Source organism: Podarcis filfolensis (genome assembly GCF_964270895.1).
Source record: "Podarcis filfolensis genome assembly, chromosome: 6".
Classification (NCBI taxonomy): Eukaryota; Metazoa; Chordata; class Lepidosauria; order Squamata; family Lacertidae; genus Podarcis; species Podarcis filfolensis.
This window is the reverse complement of record NC_139609.1, coordinates 69,109,207-69,130,579: the sequence shown is the minus strand read 5'-3', so window position 1 is coordinate 69,130,579 and position 21,373 is coordinate 69,109,207. Positions and strand designations below refer to the sequence as shown.

The window sequence follows — 21,373 nt, the reverse complement described above, 5'->3', positions numbered from 1 at the left end:
CATTGTAAAATTTATTAGTTTGCCCTTTTCTCACTTGAATAGTGGTTGGTTCCATTCCGCTGTAAACATTTCCCTTGCTGGTCAGGAGCCAAAGATGTCATCTGCAGAACTCTCTCTGTCTAAATGCTTTTTAAAGCCAAATGGGCCAAAGAGGACTGAAATCAGTTGAGTCTGGATTGTGCTAAGTGTCTGTAACAGAGATTTATTTGCTTTGATTGATTGATCTTAAAAGCTCGGGTTATTGTGTATGCTGAAAGACGACTTGGTGTGAAGCCTTTTAAGTACCAGGGCATAACAACTAGCTCTGGTATGGGGTAGTTTTGTTTTTGTTTGGGTAAATGCTGGGATGGGTAAATGAATTCATCAGTTGGCAGTTCTGATAGGTGAGTGGAGCCTGCCCACCTGTCAATCACGTGAAGTCATTATGACTCCAGGTGACCCGTTTTTCCTTTGTAGTGCAGCAAGCCACATGGAAGAAAAATCCAAGATCAGCCAAGCAGGACTTGAATTTACTGCCAGGCAGCTGATAGACGCTGGTTTCAAGCTGTGCTTTTCTGTAGAAGTCTGCTGTGCTGCTGAGAGTTCTCCAAGGTGGGCTTGCTCTGCCTGCCTGTCAGCTGATCATTGGCGTCAGTAAGCCTCTCTTGTTGATGCACAATCAGGAGCATACTTTTAAGGAACTAAATTGGGCATTGGCAGGTGCATCTCTACCTGCCCTTCAGACAGGTGGGTGTGGTATAGGGAAGACAGCCCGGTGGGCCAAATTGGGACCTGTGCTGGGCCTAATTATGCCCATGGCCCATTTATCATGGAATACATGGATATCTTTTTTTCCTCCTGCCTACTTTGCAAGCCTGACAGCATTTTCTCTAGCTAAAACTGCTTTGCTTTAAAGCTGCCAGTTGCTTTGTGAAACGGTATTGTTAAGCTCTGAGTTTACATGAGGTTTTGCATTCTTTCCAGACCCATTATCCCATCCTGATTTTAATTTCTGCATCAAAACTGGCCAGACTGTCTTTAGGCTTTATTCTGCAACACTGCACTCAGTTTCCTAAAATTGTTAGCTTGGGTTCTGTAATAGATGCCAGACAATTACAGCCATGCAGCTTTTCATAGCTCTTGCCATGAGTGGCATGAGCTGTCCCTTTTATTGTGCTCATGAAGCTGATACTGTCACATGTGCTAATTTTACAGTGCAGAGCAGAAACATCCATGTGTGGCCAGATCATGGAATGCATACTAGCTAACAGAAAGACAGGACTTTGAACTGTGTTTGCAGAGTTTATAGGCTAAAACTTTCTGTAGGTTTCCTACTTTAGTCCCTGAAATGACCCATTTCTTCAGTATTTTTTGTATAATTGTCACCAAGGCAAAATACATAGGGGTGGGGTTTTTTTAACACCTTGTATTTCTGTTGCACACATCTCAAACTTGCTTAATATTTTTCCTACCAGAAATAGTAATCCTCTGAGACTTACTCATGTGTGCTCAAAGTTAGGAAAGTGTTGCTGATCTGCTTCTTAAATACCTTTTGCTAAATCTTTTGCTCTTGTTAATTAAACCTCTTTGTCTTTAAAAACAACGGTGCAGATGTGTCACTGTAATCTGTGCAGCCTCCTGCAGATAATGTGCAACTCGTGTCTTCACCCTTCCTGTACATAACATACACCAGCTTGCTCACACTTCAAATGTGGAAGCAGACGTCAGAGCTGCTCTTGATAGCCTCACGTGGGATGCCAGCAGCAGGCTGATCTTGAGAAAGCAATCAGACTTCACACCATGTTCACCTAATGAATCTTCTAGGGCAGGGCTGCTGTCTCCCCAAAGTGGGCGGGAAGCACTGCAAACTAAAAGGAGGATTAGTGCCATCTGCTGTTTAAATCCAATCCAAACCTGTTAGTTACCCCACACTGCCTTTGGTGGAAATGTTTGGGAGTAACATCAATATTATTTCAGTATTTTCAGGCAATGTCAGTTCCTATACCTGAAACTTGGTCTATTTCAGTTGTGACTTAAGCCCTGTTCATGCAATACTCATGTGTAAAGGGCAAGTGTGGCGAAGGGGACCTTCAGGCCATGCACAACCCCCGAAGTCATGATGCTGCTCTTCCAGTTCCTGCCATTATCCTGTTGAGCATAATGTCTGCAACAGGGAGTATTTTCTGTGCACGGAGCTCCCCTTTTGATTTACGTTGCAGGACACTAAATCCTGCACAGAGAAAGCTCCTCCCTGCAGATGTTATGCTCAACATGGTGCAGATGTAGGAGCAGTTCACTACTGGGGGTGGGACTAAATGCATGACCCCATGGCTACTTTTCCCGTGCTTTCACTCTACATGCAAGTAGCACATGAACAGAGTTAAGTTTCAGAGTCCTTATAACAGGCTGTCCTGTTGCATTACATGCACTGATATGACTAAAGTGAGCAATAGTCATCTTCATCTGAGTAAAACTTAGTAAGGCATGTCTGTAGAAGGTTTTGTGCATAAAGCCCAACCTCAGTATTTAATGAGAGGTGGAGGTAAGAGCACCATGTCCACTGAATGCAGTTCAGAACATCAAATAGCTTGTAATTTATATGTAAAAAATAATATATACACGCACACTCAGACACACATACAGTGGTACCCGGAGGTCCGTTCTTAACCTGAAACTGTTCTTAACCTGAAGCACCACTTTAGCCAATAGGGCCTCCTGCTGCTCCCGCGCCGCCGAAGCACAATTTCTGTTCTCATTCTGAAGCAAAGTTCTTAACCTGAAGCACTCTTTCTGTGTTAGCAGAGTCTGTAACCTGAAGCGTATGTAACCTGAAGCGTATGTAACCCGAGGTACCACTGTATATTGACACCAACTCCTAATCAGAAGCGGCACACTGAACTGACCACTTGATTGCTAGCTTAGGAGTTCAGAGTGAAGGCAAAAAGGAAGGATTTGAGCCGTAGAATCAGCTGTGTCATGTTGCTCCAAGTGGACACTGAGTTCTTGTCAAAAGATGACGCCTTCTGTCCAGGCTGTAAGGATCTTTCCCCAAGCCACTGGGAGATCAGATGTCCCAACTTTTCTTCTTTCACACTCTTTGGCCTCATCCACACTTCCACAATAGATCAGAACATGGGGAAGAGGTGGTTGCTCTGACTGAGCGCTAAAGAGAAGTTTTCTGGTGGTGGGGGACAGCAGGACAAGTCAAAGTGTGGATAAGCCCTTTGTTACCTTTCATTTGTTTTCAGATTTATTAGGTTTTTTTTGGGGGGGGGTTGCTGGGGCCTTACTTTCCCTGCCTACATTGCTTGGCCCACTCCAAATTATTTTTCTGAACATACCTGTAGTTGCTTAGCTGCAGTGCCCAGCTGCTAGGAAACAACAGTTGTATCCCATAAAAGCAGACTGCTTTGGTCATACTGTCAGTTGACCTGGGAAAAGAAAAGACAAAGGAGTACACCCTTATACAAATCCAGGGTGGAGTCCCTAAGACCATGGGATGGCAGCTTTTATGCTTCCTTCTGGCAACTCCTGCAGCCAAGCTGGTGCCAAACGTATTGGTCTGCTTTCCTTTGGACCACATCAGCGAAGCCAAGAGGGGGTTCTTAACATCTGGGCAGCCCAGGACTTCCACACACTACCCAGGCTTTCACCTCAGGCAGGTTACTTGGGTGCTACTAACGCAGTAGTTTGACTTCACCCCTGAATATGCACTCCATTGTCTGTTGAGACAGACAGATGCCACAACAATAGTTTCTGGTGGGCACACTTTCACATATGCAGTTTATTTTTAGCACAGATCTTTTGTAGTGTGTACGTCACAACCTTTTTCCTGTTTATGAAATACAGTTGACCTTTAGCCATATTATGATAATATTCCATGACCTTAATAAAAATGAAATATCGCCTTAAGATCTAGTTGGCTAGAGCAATCTTCCTGAAATCTAGTCCCCTCTAGATGATTTTGGACTCCAACTCCTTATCAGTCCCAGCCAGCATGACTAGTGGTCAGGGATGATGGGAGTTCTGGTCTATCCACAACTGGAGGATTTCAGGCCAGGGGAAGCTGTCTTAGAGGCTCGTACTGCGCTTCTACATTCTGCTTTTGCAAGGAGGGTTGCCGAGACTTTCGTTTTAATTCCTTCCATCTTTGCTATCACCTTTGCCGTTTATATGTAAACGACTAACCGAGGTCTTCCATCCCTGGTAACTTCATATCTAGTTGCTAGTTTGCTTTCATTATTGGTTGGCATCTTTTTGCATGTCTGCGTCTTCTTCAGAGGACAGTTTGGAGGGGTCACTAAATGACTGAGAAAGGCTGACCAGGTGGCTTTCAGAGAGAGAAGCAGATACCATGTATTAATATGGAGAAGCAATTTCCATATAAATTAGTGAAATTTACATGCAACTAAATAGGTTTTGAGCCAGGCATAACTCACAATGCACTATTTGGGCACATTAAATTTCAGTAACTCAAGCTAATCTTAAGGGGCCTTTTTTGTTTCCTAATCATCATAGAGTATCTGCTTTCATAAAAGCTGCTGCGCCAGGTGTATCGACAACGTTTGTGTTTTCCTCTATACAGTGGTACCTCAGGTTACAAACACATCAGGTTACAAACACATCAGGTTACAGACTCCCCTAACCCGGAAGTAGTACCTTGGGTTAATGGCGCGGCAGGCCCCATTAGCTAAAGTGGTACCTCAGGTTAAGAACTGACCTCCGGAACGAATTAAGTTTGTAACCAGAGGTACCACTGTATCTGCTATCTGTTTTACAAGAGTCCCATGAGTTCTGATTAGGGCTTGGGATAGATTAGAATAACAGCCAGTGTCTTTCTGTTCAGTGCATCCATTGCTGATTTCACTCAGACTGCTTTGTTGTGCAACCTGATATCTCGTGTATCAGGCACCCGATTGGTCGTCAGGTTCCTGAACCGCTGATGTAGGTAGCAAGTATACGATATTGTGGATGGAACATCTACCATACTATAGGGAACACATATGCTCTACATCCCTTCAAGAGAAATAAGAGGGTATACAGCTGGGCTTTTACTATTGTGACACTGGCTATGTGGAATTCTCTTCCTTGAGAGATCCAGCTGGCACCTTTGCTATGCAAGTTCTACCAGCCACTGGAAATGTTTGGGTTTTTTAAAAGCATTTGTTGAATTGTGCCTGTTTTTTTTTTTTAAGGTTTTTATTGATAGAATGAAACATGGACAGAATAAAACATATATACCCTCCCCCTCCACAACTTGCCAGTGGTAATATGTATGTTTCATTATCATTTCTCTTTTAGTTGACAAAGCAGTATTCCAACTTGTTTTAGTGTGACCATTTTTAAACTCTTTTTTTATTATTTGTAAGTCACCTTGAGTGCTCCATGTCTAAACAGGAAACACATTTCCTCAATGATTAATAAGCCTGTTGCTGGGGGCTCACTGTTTCCCAGCCAAGATGTCTCCTCAGGGCTTGTTTTCTCTAATAGCCAGGTGGGTTATTTGTTTTTTCCTGTAGGAGCATGACATCGAGACAGCTTGTGGAGTTGTTCATGTGACTATGCGGGGCACCCCAAAAGGAAACAGGCCTGCAATCCTCACATACCATGATATTGGCCTAAACCGTAAGTCCCCTTTATTTCTAGGTAAGCAGACCTATGCAATTTTTGGTTTGCAAGTTAGCAGCTATATTCTTACTGATGACTTTAAGGACAAGAGAGAACCATGGCACACATTCGGTTCCAGCCTTTCTTTCTTTCTTTCTTTCTTTCTTTCTTTCTTTCTTTCTTGTTTGGTGTGGTCACAGTTCAGAACGTGACCCTAAAGTCAGAATGGAGCAGTGCTTTCACACTTGGTCATTCCCAGCATTTTCCTTACAGATAAGTCCTGCTTCAATGCTTTTTTCAACTTTGAGGACATGCAGGAAATCACTCAGCACTTTGCTGTGTGCCATGTTGATGCACCAGGACAGCAAGAAGGGGCTCCCCCTTTCCCCTCTGGGTAAGTGCAGTGGCATCTCTCTGATCTCCTTCCCTGGGGCTTCCTGGGCCAGGTTTTAAGACCAGCCTCTGAGGTCCTGTTGTATGGCATGTTGATAAGACACATCAGACAGATTGAGATGAGGCTTTTTCAGTGGTGACACCCTATTTGTGCAATTCTCTCCACTGGAAAAAAAGAAAGCCTGGCTTTAAAGAGAATTCTTCAGTCCAAATTTCATTAACTGCTGCATTGTAGTTTAATTGTTACTCTCATTTTTTAATGTGGGCTACGTTTTATAGTTTTCTATAGTACTTCTGCTATATAATGTGGTAAAGGTACCCCTGACCTTTAGGTCCAGTTGTGGACGACTCTGGGGTTGCGGCGCTCATCTTGCTTTACTGGCCGAGGGAGCTGGCGTTTGTCCGTAGACAGCTTCTGGGTCATGTGGCCAGCATGACTAAGCCGCTTCTGGCGAACCAGAGCAGCGCACGGAAACGCCGTTTACCTTCCCGCTGGAGCAGGGACCGAGCAATGGGAGCTCACCCCGTCACAGGGATTCGAACTGCTGACCTTCTGATCGGCAAGTCCTAGGCTGTGTGGTTTAACCCACAGCGCCACCCGCGTCCCTTATATAATGTTGTAGCACTCCTTAATGAGGTGGAAGTTATGTAGATGTGATAATGTATGGATTGGAAGGATTTGGGGCAAGGGCTGTACCTAGTTCCTTGCTCTCCTTTTGCTGTACAGAATTCTACCCCTATTGTTGAGAGAGCTTGAAATACAAAGGCAAACAGAGAGAGCCAGACTTGCCATGCCTGTTTTTGCATCTTTGCTGTGGAGGTAGCTGTAGAGTCCCCCTCGGGAGCTGGGGGAGATGTATGCTATTGGGAGTGTTGCCTGCAAGACGAAGGTCTCTTGTGAGCTACTTCGGCTTTTAAATTGTGTGGTTTTGGTCAGTACACATATTTATTCCCATATGTCATGCTTCAGCCCCAGGATCTATTATTATTAGAACCTCCTTGCAGAATTGTGTGTTTGACAATGTGCCTTGAAATAACGTCTTTAGGTTATGTCAGCTATTGGCAGCCTCTCTTGTTAACTAACCCCCTTTTTATGGTTTCAGATACCAGTATCCCTCTATTGATGAATTAGCTGAAATGCTCCCTGCTGTTCTTACGCACCTGAGGCAAGTATGCAAAGACACCCAGACCTTTAATAATTTGCTTCACTGCAGGATGTCCACATAGCATGTCCCCATTCCCCAGAATCTTCCCCAGGAATAGAGGAGAGACATGTGTTTAGGATGCATAGAAATGAAGCAGTTGCTCAGTTTCATTTAAATTATACATGCAGTATTTTTGTAACCACTCCATTGTTCTTCACCATGAACCACAGTAGCTCCCTTCCAGCAGATCACCCATCTCATTGCTGATCTAAAGGACTATGGCTGGGTATGTTATGGGCTTTGAAGCATGTTCTCACTTTGAACTCTCTTTCAGTCTGAAAAGCGTAATTGGCATTGGCGTTGGAGCTGGCGCTTATATCCTTAGCAAGTTTGCAGTAAGTAGCCTCTGACTGTTGATTTCCCTATGTGAACAAATTCTTTCCCTCTGTGCTCCATGAATAGGGCTGCCTGTTTATAAAAACACACGTAGGAGAGATGAGTGCAGTAATGAGAAATACTGGTAAGAGCAAGTGGCCTGAATCATGGATGTCCCAACCCCTCTGGGGTGAAAGGTGAGACAGTTAATTCAAAGTGATGGATAGGTCCCTGTGGGCTGCTATTCAATTCCAGGAGGATGATTACTCAACACACTAGTAAATTTACTGTTAAGTGCCAGTTAAGTCTACTAGTCTTCTCATGTATTATTTCCCAGGCTAAACCGAGCTCTTTGGCATATACCCTTAATATTGTGGCTATTTCATTTCCTTTTATTGCGTTGCATTTATATACCACCTTTCAAGGAGCTCAAGGCGGATACGTGGCTCATGCGTGGTTGCCTTATAGTTGCTGTGATCTAGGCTAGTCATTCATACTCCTTTGCATTTTAAAGCACAATATTTGGGAACATACACACTAGACATGTTCCTCAAAAAAGAAGTTGTTCATTGTCAGTTAAAATGTATTAAATCCTCATTTTCCATTTTTTTAATCTACCCAGAATTTAAGAAAAACAATTAAGTTATTTTATAAAAGTTTCACCTTTCTGGCTCGTGTTATCTTGCTTTTAGGAACAAAATTATATATAATAAAGTACGCTTTACTAATCAAGACTGAAATCAATAATTCAGTTACTGCTAACGAAGAGTAAGGTTGTACCGTGTCTTGAACCTTATTATTACATTATATAACAAAAGTGGTCTGTTTTTCAGGTTAAAAAACTCTCTTTCCTTACTCTTATCATATTAGACAGCTGAGGCATATAAGCCGTGTCCCAGATTCTCATGCCAATCTTTGGGAGAAAGGGAGGATTAAATCTTTTTCCACCTGCAATTTACAAGTGTGTTTTTTTTGTTTTGTTTTTTAGTTGCATCACCCTGACTTGGTGGAAGGTCTGGTACTTGTTAACATTGACCCATGTGGAAAAGGATGGATGGACTGGGCAGCATCCAAGGTAGGATTGCTCTTCCATAATTGGGATGCCAATGCTGATTTATATTATTCAGTTACTGGAACTATGTTTTAGTGAATGCTTTGATATTATTGATTACTGCTTTGTCTTTCATTTGTTTGCTTTTTTAAAACAAAGGTCAAACTCTTCTGTTCTTCATTCTAATTACTTACATTGTATCACTAGAGATACCCAGCCATATAGCTGACACAGAGCCAGAGAATATACTTTTCTATATACCATATTTTTCCTTCTATAAGACGCCCCCTATTTTTGGGGACTCAGATTTAAGAAAATGGGGGGAGATGGCCCAGAGCAGGGGTCAACAAACTTTTTCAGCAGGGGGCCAGTCCACTGTCCCTCAGACATTGTGGGGGGCTGGGCTATATTTTTTGGGGGGGGGGGGAAATGAACGAATTCCTATGCCCCACAAATAACCCAGAGATGCATTTTAAATAAAAGCACACATTCTACTCATGTTAAAACACCAGGCAGGCCCCACAAATAACCCAGAGATGCATTTTAAATAAAACGACACATTCTATTCTATTCTGTTTGCCAGATTTATGCACATCAGGGTAACCAGTGTGGTCCCCTCCAGATGTTGGATTACATCTTTCATTAGCCCTGTCATGTCTGCGCAGAAGTAATATCCCATTGGATTTAATGTGGTTTCCTCAAAAGTAAATGGGTGTTGGAGTTGTGACTGCAGCCTGTTCTGTGTTGCTTGACTACTGTGTAGTGCCACCACTTGAAATAATTTGACTTTTCTTTTTTTCCAGTTTTCTGGGTGGACAACAAACATTGTGGACATTGTTCTGGCTCACCATTTTGGTCATGTAAGTCAACTGCTGGATCCAAACAAAAATGCCTATTAATATAAAGAACTTTAAATAAAAATGAACTGCTTTGATCCTAACCTCAGTAGCTGCTTACAATAGCATTATTACTGTCTCAGTTTTGAGTTGTTGGATGAGTAAAAAAAAAAAGTGTGTGTTGACATTCTGCTCCCCTTTTCTTGAGCATTCTGGGATGACCAGGCATTGCTAAGCATTCCAGCATTGGAATATTTCCAGTGTGTTGATTCTTTATGTGTATATTAATGATGCAAGTACATGTATATGTGACCTCCCACTGTCTCTCCTTCCTTTACAGCAAGCTCTTCATACAAGTGTTTTATTTGTAATATTTATATTCTGTCTCTTAGGGCGTAGGCCTCTCAATGTAGTGTACAACTAAAGAAGTTTAATTTGAAATACATCAGTGTGTTTACAAAAACCAGATAATTAGAATTATAAAGTAGTGCCAAGTTTCAGGAATCAGTTCCATTAAAAACATTGTAAAAGGCAAACTAGAGCAAATGGGTCTTAAAAGGCATGTTTGAAAGTTTGTATTGAAAGGGTTTTTTGTAGTTTCATATGACAAATTCCTCGTATATTTGCTTTTTTTTTTAATAGCATGGTTAGCAAGATAACTGATTAGAATATTTGTCATTCTTCACCAGGAAGAACTGCAAGCTAACTTGGAGCTGATCCAGACCTACAGGCTTCATATTGCACAGGACATCAATCAGGAGAACTTACAGCTCTTTGTCACCTCCTATAACAGGTACAAGACTGGTATAGAATCCTGTTTCACCCCCCCACCCCAACCTTGAAAGTATAATTGTGCATACATAGTGCTTCTGCAGCAGTTGACAGCATGTATATTGGAATAGCCTTTGTTTTTAAAAAAATCAAAGAGCCTCTCTCGTTCAAGAAGCTTACCAGGTTCCCTTCTTCAGTTTAAGATCCAGTGCCATCGACACGTGTCCTTATAATGTTGTTGTAGTTGTCAGGGCTTTTTTATCTAAGCAAAATCTTAGTCTGGTTGCTTCATTCTTTTTATGCTTTCTAGCTTATGAAAAGAGCAAACAACTAGGAGATAAAGTAGTCGTGTGGCAAGCTGAAGGGTGGATGGGGACTAAAGCACATGTGCCTCTTGTTGGTAACAAGAGGGAAATTGTGCACCTCGTAGAGTAGTTAGGCCAGGCACCCCCAAACGCGGCCCTCCAGATGTTTTGGGACTACAGTTCCCATCATCCCTGACCACTGCTCCTGTTAGCTAGGGATGGTGGGAGTTGTAGTCCCAAAACATCTGGAGGTCCGAATTTAGGGATGCCTGAGTTAGGCAATGCCCACATTGCCTCCATCCCAGCCTTGTTTGACTTGGTCCTCTCCTATTGTCTTCCTAGCCGTAGAGATCTGGACATTGAGAGGCCAGTCTTGGGTATGACTGAAGAGGCAGGAAAAACACTCAAGTAAGTTTATCTTGGTCATCTTTGAACCTGTGCTTGAAAATATGTGGAATTCCTTTTCTAAGTTTAGCCATATTATGTTTCCTCTGTTTCCCCATTGCCCGTGTACCTAGAGTTCCACGTCCTTTAAAAATATTAATGTAGTACATGATTTATCTCCTTTTCCAATGCTTTTGGTAGAACAACTTGCAAATTGGACACTTAATTGAGTTATCTGCACCCCAAATATCTACTTCAGGCTATCTAACTGCCTTTATTTTTATTTAATTCATTTCTCCTAAAGTTGAAAAAGACCTCCAAGTCAGTTAAACCCCAACCCCCTGCTGATGCAGGAAATCCATTGATAGATACATGGCTCTGCAGACTCCGCTTAAAAATCTCTAACAAAGGAATGCCTTCTAGGCATTCTTTTTCACTGTGGTGATTCTTCCTAAAGTTCAATTGAAATCCCCTTTTTTGTAATTCAAACCAATTGGTTCTGGTCTACCCTCTGGAACAACAAAAACCAAATGTGATCCATTTATGTCATAGCCTGTCAGATGTTTGAAAAACTGTTGCTGGGGTGATGGATGTTTCATGTCACAGGCCTTCAGCCAATCATTGCACTGCACAGTGGGTATCTGCCCTAAAGCACAGATAATTATTTCCCCAAGCTCCATCGTGGGAAAAAAGTTGTACATGTGAACAAAATATGGTGAGTTCACTTTCCCAGTGGCTCTATCAGTTGGTACATGCATGTTTGAATAAATGAATGAATGAATGAATGTACACTGGCATTAAGTACATTAAGAAACAGTGATCTAGTATAGAAATATGTGGGACATGGGTGGCGCTGTGGGTTAAACCACAGAGCCTAGGACTTGCCGATCAGAAGGTCCGCGGTTCAAATCCCCGCGACAGGGTGAGCTCCTGTTGCTCGGTCCCTGCTTCTACCCACCTAGCAGTTCGAAAGCATGTCAAAGTGCAAGTAGATAAATAGGTACCACTCTGGCGGGAAGGTAAACAGCGTTTCCGTGTGCTGCTCTGGTTCGCCAGAAGCGGCTTAGTCCTGCTGGCCACATGACCTGGAAGCTGTACGCCGGCTCCCTCGGCCAGTAAAGCGAGATGAGCGCCGCAACCCCAGAGTCGGCCACGACTGGACCTAATGGTCAGGGGTCCCTTTACCTTTACCTTTATACAAATATAGCATAATGAAGTATTCATGAACATGACGTTGTATCTGGTGAAGTCCCTGTGTGCACGCAATGTCTTCTGCTTGCACAACAAACCTTTCCCTCCCCTACACACCTCCTGCATCTCCCCAAATCTTCTCTGGGGGTTCTCCCAAGACTCGCAATAGCTAGTATGGTGGGATGTTTTGTTGCGAAGCAATGGAGATGTATTGCAGACCAGAAATGTAGGGTATTCAAATGAACAGGAACTGTAATACAAATGATGGTATTTTCTTGGTTTAGGGTTGCTTTATAGAAATGCTAGCAACTCTTAGAAAAAAAATTAAACAGCAGAATTTATGACAGCAGGAGTTGATGCTTGTTTAAATTGTGCAGACTACAACTTTATCCTGTGAATTTTGTACAGGTGTCCTGTCTTACTAGTGGTTGGGGACAGCTCACCAGCAGTTGAAGCTGTGGTAAGTATGCCTGGCTATTATACTCCTTACTCTCCACTTCCTTCCTTTCTTGGAAGATAGAACTCTGCAAATTTCACACAATCCGTTCAAGTAGTATTTATCAAGTGAGATGTTTGCTTCTATCCATGAGTCTTGAATTTGTGTGAGGATAAAATACAGGCCATTGCTTTTTAAATTATTCACTTATTGATTTTCATATATCACAATATATAATCATAACAAAGTTCCCATTTCCCCACCTCCCAGAATACAGTTTTGTGATAGCAGAATAGTCAAGGAATTACAGTGGTGCCCCGCAAGACGAATGCCTCGCTAAACAAAAAACCCGCAAGAGGAAAGGGTTTTCCGATTTTTTAGCGGCTTCGCAAGACGAATTTCCCTATGGGCTTGCTTCGCAAGACGAAAGCCCACAGGGAAATCTCCGGGGACAGCGGGGAAGCTCAGCGCGCCTTCTCCTCTTTTCCTGGACCTGTCCTGAAGGCTTGCGGTGGGAGGTCCGGGAACAGAGGAGAAGGCGCGCAGCGCTTCTCCTCTGCTCCCGGGGCTTGCGGTGGGAGGAGGGTTTTTCCTCCCCACCGCCAACATTCAAAACAGCCTTCTGAATGTTGGCGGTGGGGAGGAAAGCCCTTCTCCCGCCGCCAGCCTTCAGAAGAGTTCCCCCAGGGCTGCCTAGGCTGCGGATAGCAGCCTGCTGCCCCGCGTGAGGGGCGCTCTGCTTAAGAGCGCCCCTCGCGCGGGGCAGCAGGCTGCTATCCGCAGCTTGGAGAGCCCTGCGGGGAAGTCCTGCAGGGCTCCCCAAGCTGCAAATGTCTGCCCCGCGCGAGGGGCGCTCTGAAGCAGAGCGCCCCTCGCGCGGGGCAGCAGGCTGCTATCTGCAGCCTAGGCAGCCCTGGGGGAACTCTTCTGAAGGCTGGCGGCGGGAGAAGGGCTTTTCTTCCCACTGCCAGCCTTCAGAAGGCTGTTCTGAAGGCTGGCGGTGGGGAGAAAAGTCCTTCTCCCCCCGCCAGCCTTCAGAAGAGGTCCGGGGACAGACTGTCCCCGGACCTGGTCTGAAGGCGGTCTCCATAGGAACGCATTAATTGATTTTCAATGCATTCCTATGGGAAACCGTGCTTCGCAAGACGAAAAACTCGCAAGAAGAAAAAACTTGCGGAACGAATTAATTTCGTCTTGCGAGGCACCACTGTATTGAAGTATTCTGCTGGGCAAATGAAGGTGTCCTTCCACAGGTCTCCTTGAATTTGCCGGTGGTCTGTATTCATGTTCTTTTGTGAGGGCATAAGAAAGAAAGCGGAGCCATTTTTTTATAAACTTAGTCTGATTTTTGTTATTAATCCATCATTGCCATACTTTATCTGTTAGCTTGTCCATCAGAGCCGAGTCCCAAATCTGTAAAAATCAGATTTCAAAAAGATTGCCATTCAAAGTACTCTAAAATTTAGCAACAGTAAGTCTGACAGCTATCATAAGCTGAGTTATGAAATACTTTTAATTACTGATGAGCTGTCAAAGCTCTTTGACACAGGTATAATTTCTCCTCCTGGTGCCTTAACGTTCAAGGGGAGAGTGGGGGATCTCAGCACTGAACTGTAGTTAATATCTGGCCAAATTTCAACACACATATCCTACCAGTTAGGCATAGATTGGGGTGCTGATGATTGGATGCATGTCTAGATCCATGCAGCCCATTCTGATGTTATGAAGGCAATGTATATTGAGTGACTCTTTTTGTCTCTCAGTTCATTCCCTTCTGCTCTCACAAAGATTCAAGTGGGTAAAATAACATCAACACCACCCCTAAGAGATGTGGTTGTGTGAAGTGGTGTTGCCACTTCCCTCTCAAATTCTCTGTTCTCAAATCAAATGAGTTTTCAGCACCATAGTTTCTCTGGCTGCTATAGTTAACAGTGAATCTGTATCTCTGCTTTCAGTGTCAACTGGAGGTTGAGGGTGGAGGTTGAGAAATTTAGAATGTATGCTTTTTGCTTTCTGGAGACTTGCCTCAGTTTTTCATTTATGTCATTTTATTCTGCTGTTAACATTAAGGTTAGATAAGACTGTGCAAGCTTAATGGCTGAGCAGAAATTTGAACACAGGACTTCCAAGTCCAACTTTTTATTCACTGTACAGTGGTACCTCGGGTTACATACGCTTCAGGTTACAGACTCTGCTAATCCAGAAATAGTGCTTCAGGTTAAGAACTTTGCTTCAGGATAAGAACAGAAATCGTGCTCTGGCAGCGCGGCGGCAGCAGGAGGCCCCATTAGCTAAAGTGGTGCTTCAGGTGAAGAACAGTTTCAGGTTAAGAACGGACCTCCAGAACAAATTAAGTACTTAACCTGAGGTACCATTGTATTGGCTTTTGATGTCATAGCTAGACTTTATTAGATATAACCAACATTGTGCACTCTGTGTTTCGGGACTACAGTTCCCATCATCTTTGTCCGTACTGTCTGAGGATTATGGGAATTGGAGTCCAACAACATCTGGAGTTCCCCACATTGGGTACCTCTGGTCTACATTTTCATGCATCTTTCATATGGGTGCTGGTATATCAGTCACATCAGATACCCGGAAAAACTCTCAATCCTAACTTCTTCTTCTTCTTCTTCTTCTTCTTCTTCTTCTTCTTCTGCTTCTGCTTCTGCTTCTGCTTCTTCTGCTTCTTCTGCTTCTTCTTCTTCTTCTTCTTCTTCTTCTTCTTCTTCTTCTTCTTCTTCTTCTGCTTCTGCTTCTGCTTCTTCTGCTTCTTCTTCATCATCATCATCATCTTCCCCAAGCCACTCTGGGCGGCTTCCAACAAATTAAAAGACAATACGACATGAAACATTAAAAATTTCCCTGAATCAGATGTCTTCTAAAAGTCAGATAGTTGTTTATTTCCTTGACATCTGACGGAAAGGCGTTCCACAGGGTGGGCACGACTACCGAGAAAGAACAGGGACATTGTATCTTATCTACCAAATCCCTTACTTTGATGTGCTGCTGCTGAAGTATGATATTCCTGTATCCAGTCCCCACCTTCGCTGGATCCTTGGTAATAACTATGAATTAGATAAATAACGGAGAGGGGGAAATAAATGCTGTTTTGTGCTTTGTAGGTTGAATGCAATTCACGGCTGGATCCAATGAATACAACCCTCTTGAAGGTAACCATCAACTATGAGTGGCTGTCTTGGGGGCTGTCATTCTAGAGTTCATTGTGGTTCCTGGTTTGCCATTCTCCACTACATAAGAACAGTCTGCTGGATTGGACCAAAGGCCCCATCTAGTTCATAACTCTGTTCTCGCAATGGCTGACCAGATGCCTATGGGAAGCACGTAAGCAGATCCAGAGGGCAATAGCAATTGTGACATCCTGATAGCCTTATTCTCCATTGACTTGTGTGATACTCTTTTAAAGCCATCCAAGTTGATATCTTTCACTATCTCATGCGAGAGTGAATGCCATAGTTTAACAATGCCTTGCATGAAGAAGTATTTTCTTTTGCCTGCCTCGAGTCTTCATTTGAGGTCCCTGAGTTCTAGTGTTATGACAGAGGAAGAAATTGGAGTTGTATACCTGCATTTAAGTGTACTCTGGAGGCTGCGCTGCAATGGCAGCAGGGAATGGGTTTGTTAACAGCTGTGCTTCCTCTTCGTCCAAATCCAGAAATGAGGGCTAACCTCAACCCTATTAAATATACTTCCCTTTCGCCGTCTTCCCCAGTGGCTAATGTCACTGAAGGCTCCCCGTCTCAGCATGCCATTCATTTTCTTTCCCTGAGGAAACTTCAATTTAAAGCTATGTTTGCTGGAAATAGACACTGTGTCTCAGCTTGATGCTATAATCCACCACTTGCTGGGCTAATTTAGGCTTCATTTGTTTGCTCAGCATTTTTAGCTGAATGTCATTTTATCTTGGTTTTGACTCCCTCCTTTCCCCATTTCTTCTTGCAGATGGCAGACTGTGGAGGGCTCCCTCAAGTCGTGCAGGTGAGCTCTCATTTTAGTGGGTCTCCTGCATCTTGTATGCTTTTAGGGGTATAAATATGGCTATGTTTATGCTTATGCTTATATTTATATTTATTTTTTCAGCCTGGGAAACTGACTGAAGCCTTCAAGTATTTCGTGCAGGGAATGGGCTACAGTAAGTTATAACAACACTGTCTTATTTCACAGAGGGCAAGATTGGGAATTACCTGTCATTCAGACCCCACTAGGCTGCTGATAAGTCTATTTTTTTTTCCATTGAGACTTGGTGTTTTTCACTATTGGCCAATAAGGGCCATGCATATTGCTGGACTTGGAAGAAGGCCTTGTCTGAACTGTAGGCATATTTGTCCAGATTCCCAAATTCCTCAGTGAGTGGGTTAAATTGGGAGAGTTCCAGAAAGGAAGATGTTAATTACCAAGGTCTATCCTGTGGTTAGATTGGCAGCCCTGTATTTGTATTAAAAACAGGATCAAGCCTTTTGCTACAGGTAACTTCATCGGGGGGAAATTCCTGCATCACCTGTCTTCCTGATCTGTGTGCCTGTAGCAAAAAGAAGGTACATTGACAGAAATTAATTTTAGGGTTGGGGCGGGGGGGAAATCACTTGACATTTAAAGGCCCAAGAAAGTAGAAACTATATTTGCAGGCCATCTAGTGCGGTGTTAAGCACATTGCCTGAAGTTCTACCATGTTGCAAATACTGAAAGACTGAGTGTTCAGGCTTGGTGCTCAAGCAGCTTATATTCTTCTAGGCATGTCATGTCTACACTAACCTGTATTTCCCATTCCCTCTCTTGTCTTTGCTTCCAGTCCCTTACGTGCAGCTCAGTCACCTGAGCACTGAGTCAGGTATCTACAAGTGTGTGGCTGGTTTGACTGAGTTACTTTTTTTTCTGACGCGTTACTCTGCTTCTAGCATGGCCTGGCGACATTTTGCTTTCTTAGGCCATCCCACTGTACGCTTCTTGCACTACAATTTTCTTAGTGGTTTCATTTGCATTTGGTTGACTGTTGCATGGTTCTGCAGCTCAGTGATGATCCAGGAGTAAATTCTATTATTCCTCGCATCAGCATCTTCTTTTTTTAAACTACTATGTGAGCAGTCTCTTATGCACACACAGAGAGGTGACTGCATTGCAATGAGTCTTTGGCAGGTATGCACATCAGGCCTTAAGCATCCTCAATCATATGTGTGCATTTCATTTTCATACCTGAGAATGGAACCATATGCTTAAAATAAAACAGAATTCTCAAGCCCGGAATTTCCTTATACATAGGTTTGCCATATGTCTGGAATTTCCGGAAGACCGCTGTCTCTAGCAATGTCTGTCCAACAGGGTTGGGCAAAACTCAACAACTTTTCTGTCCGGGTTGTCACTGTTTGAAATACGGCAACCCTATCATACAGCAGATGTGGAGGGGGCACTTGCAAGTGGGAGGGGTACAAAATGAAAGCACAACTAGGGAATGTGGGGGTGGAGCAGCTGGGTGGGATTGTATCTGCAGGGGAGGTTGGAAGGATTAAGCACCTATTCCCACCTGCTGTTTCTCCTTTACAATGCCCCCCCATTTGTTTCACCATGGTACACATGGGTTTGGGAACTTGCATTTGCCAGTGTAACATTGCGCTATCGCCTTGGAGGCAGCTCCAAAAAGGTGATGCGTCTTTTTGTTTGTTTTCCTGCAGCACCACTCCCCACCCCCTTCCACTTTACGCTTCTTCCATTTCGAAGGCATTTTCTAGTAAGGTAAAACAAATCTTGCTTATTTCTGGTCTTCACTGCCTCTCTCCTTCCAGTGCCATCTGCAAGTATGACCAGACTGATCCGCTCCCGGACCCAGTCGTCCTCCAGCGTTGGCTCTGGAGAGAGCAGCCAAACACGGTCTCAAGCCAGCAACCCAGGGGAGGCAGCGGCTGGAATTCCTGGAGCAGCTGGTGCTCCTCAGACTATGGAAGTATCCTGCTAAGCAAGCAACCATCTTCTGTATCCAGACAATCCCTCTTCTCCCCTTCTGAACCCACCCAGAATCCAGTGTTCACCCAAACATGTGGCATTAATAAGTCCCACTCCCAACCTTGTGCCTGCCCATCTTACTTGCCACCTTCTCAGCTATTTGTCTCTTTGGCATTATGTTCTGAATCTTTTCTTTTTTTCCTGCATTGGCTCCAGAAACATAGGCTGTGTACAGACGTTCCTGAAAACAGGAGTGGGCTTGTGGGCCTTTGGGGTGGGGAGGGTTGGTTGTTCAGGGTGAGCGCCACTTTTCCCTGCCTTTGCTCCTTTGCTGACACACAATCCAAAGCAGTCTCTCTCTCCTTTCTCACCACACGGCCGCCATGTTTCAGGTGAGCTGTCTGCTTTGCGTTTATTCCGCACCACCACCGCTCCCGGCCTTCATACGTAACCTGCTTCTTGCGATGTTTAGCATTTTGACAAAAAGGTTTTTTCTGTGCGAGTATTTGCTTGGTCTTGGTTGGTTTTTTGTTTACTCTTTGGAACATGCTCTGAGAAAGCGGAGAGGTTTCATGAGTCAGCCATGGCTGTCAGCTAATTGGTGCTGCACAGAGCAATGCTTTGGGTGGATGGGGAACGTTTATGAGTGACTCAAGGGCTGGCCAATTAATGCTGTGCTAATCTAGCTTCTACTCAAACTGGAAAATCAGAATCCTCCTGAGCTCAGACTGTGTGTGTGTGTGTGTGTGGCACAAGTGTGGCAAGTGAGCTTCCCCAGCGCGCTCGTCACATCTGCACGCATCCATTGCGCTAACATTCCATTGGTGCTAACGGAGAGAGTTACTGTATATGTTGGTGCCATTCCTCCCCCCCCCCCCCCGCGGCCCTGATTCCTGTGTTGTCAAACCATGTGAAAGTGGTGGGTCTCCTGTTTTGTTTTGAATCCAAATAATTTCTGTGGCTTGTGCACTTAGAACTGCTTTCTAGTCGTGCTTCTGCTGAAGGTTATTAGGGCTCTTGGCTGCAGTCTTTACAATGTCTTTGGGGCAGGGGTGAAGATTCAGTGTTTTAAAACTTCAGGGGTGGGGTGGGGGTCTTGAATCCTGCACTATCTGAACTCTTTGAGTGCATCCCGGCATATGCTGCATATTTTCACACTGTAGGGAAGTGTAAGTCTTTCATAGCTGAGGTGGGTGAAAGGCATGCAAAAGGATCTCCTACCAGGGCTGCTGGGACACCAATTTAAAGAAAGAGCCAGGTTTCTCATGAGCTTAGCTCTCCCTGATGAAAGTGTCCTATTCAGCAGTGTACAAGGGATTTTATACATTCTGCGGTAGCCTGAGTGCTGGGTTATAGAGGCTTTGGAAAGGGAGCTGGATTATATTTAGAATGACTGACTTCTGCCACCCTGGGGGTGGGCGGCGGGGGGACCAGTGCTTTCCCAAGCTGGAGGAGAAGAAGAAGAAGAAGAAGAAGAAGAAGAAGAAGAAGAAGAAGAAGAAGAAGAAGAAGAAGAAGAAGAAGAAAACAGTTGGCTTAAGATGTTCATACAAATATCTTACCCTGACTGTTTCATGATAGTGACTTGCACAATCAATTACACCTGTTAGCCAGCCACTCTCCAAAAATGAAATGAATTTTCCAAAATATATTTAATGGTTGAGTAAAGTGAACTATATATTAACTCAGAAACCATAGATTTCTAAATCATTGATGGAGGATTGTTTTTTCAGCCTAGGTCCAAGTAGTCACACAGTGTTCAATGGTAATAATGTCAATTTTGATGTAGCAGCAATTTTGATGTTCAACAACTGGGAAGTGTTTATTCTATATTTGCTAAACTTGCTGGACACTGATGCATTGCCAGTTCTATTAAAGTGTATGTAGTCCAATCCCACCTCCATTTTCCTGGTTTAAAACTGGCATTCTGCAAACTTCCCTGTTCACTGCTATAGCCTCCTCATGGGAAATCCCCAAGCCTTTTAATTATGAAACATGCTGTTTGCAATATGTGGAAATAACTTAGCAAACTGGTCAGCGGAGACTTCAGATTACGGTTTTGGACATCTGGAGGGACAGACAAGCCAATTTTATAGCCTTTCCCCAAGCAGTTATGTTGCTACAAAAAACTTTGGGTGCGGGTGGGACTATATTGGGTCTATGATTTGTTCTGCTTGCATCATGCAGGCGTCTTGAGCTTGTATTGAGCTAAGGGAATGCATCTGTGTACTGTATAATGTAACAGTGTGCTCTGTTTAGGGCCTGTTTTTTTATATATTTTTCATAGGCTGATATTAAACTCTATTGTCTTGACAAATTCAGCAGTCTTGATAGAAGTGGGTAGGTTTGCCCTGGGAGCTAGATAGTTCCCAGATTATATTGATCTCCTGAATTCAAAAGGTTGCTGCTTTTCTGCTTCCCGTTGGGTCACAGAAGACCAGAAGTGTGTGATTTCTGATCTGATAAGAGGGTGAAATAATTGCTGGTGTGCTGCTGACTTATTCATAATACGGTGGCAGAATATACTTGGCTCATGGGGCCAAGATCCTTGGAAAAACCAGGTTCAGCTCTGTTTCAAATAGGGAACCGGAAGATTCTGCTTGGGAGGGAAAATTCGTACCAATTAAATAAAGCTATAATCGAGTCTCATTGTTAATGTGGCTCTGTGTGTTTATTCCATGTTTGGACTAGTCTCCATTGATTTCCAGAGCTCAGAACTATCAGATTTTGTCATCAAATGACTTGGTCATCAAATGAAACAGTGAGTTTCTCCGATGTTCAAAAACACAAAACCCTGATGGACAGCATAGCTAGTGTCCTGTCAATGTTTCTATGCAGTGCATATATTTTTGAGTCATTTTTGAGTGCCATGGTAGAGAGACTGAGGTGTAGATAATATAAAAATATCAAAGAGACACAAGTTATGTAGTTATAGCATGTAAATT

The 21,373-nt window shown here is 43.6% G+C and overlaps 1 protein-coding gene across 7 annotated transcripts in view; it reads left to right on the top strand.

Moving 5' to 3' along the window:
• Positions 1–21,084, top strand: part of NDRG3 (NDRG family member 3) — a 57,809-nt gene extending 36,725 nt beyond the window's left edge. For 4 of the 7 annotated variants that reach the window (XM_083617747.1, XM_083617748.1, XM_083617746.1 and 1 more), the window contains 14 exons: positions 5,499–5,604; positions 5,860–5,980; positions 7,083–7,145; positions 7,459–7,519; positions 8,488–8,574; positions 9,354–9,410; positions 10,076–10,179; positions 10,805–10,870; positions 12,446–12,497; positions 15,599–15,646; positions 16,437–16,472; positions 16,575–16,626; positions 17,284–17,322; positions 18,272–21,084. In XM_083617747.1, the coding sequence (XP_083473873.1) occupies positions 5,499–5,604; positions 5,860–5,980; positions 7,083–7,145; positions 7,459–7,519; positions 8,488–8,574; positions 9,354–9,410; positions 10,076–10,179; positions 10,805–10,870; positions 12,446–12,497; positions 15,599–15,646; positions 16,437–16,472; positions 16,575–16,626; positions 17,284–17,322; positions 18,272–18,441 (1,062 nt within the window). In that variant the 3' untranslated portion in view covers positions 18,442–21,084. The remainder of the gene's footprint in view (positions 1–5,498; positions 5,605–5,859; positions 5,981–7,082; positions 7,146–7,458; positions 7,520–8,487; positions 8,575–9,353; positions 9,411–10,075; positions 10,180–10,804; positions 10,871–12,445; positions 12,498–15,598; positions 15,647–16,436; positions 16,473–16,574; positions 16,627–17,283; positions 17,323–18,271) is intronic. The other 3 variants (XM_083617751.1, XM_083617752.1, XM_083617750.1) reach the window with 1 other exon arrangement.
• The last annotated feature ends 289 nt before the right edge of the window (positions 21,085–21,373 follow it).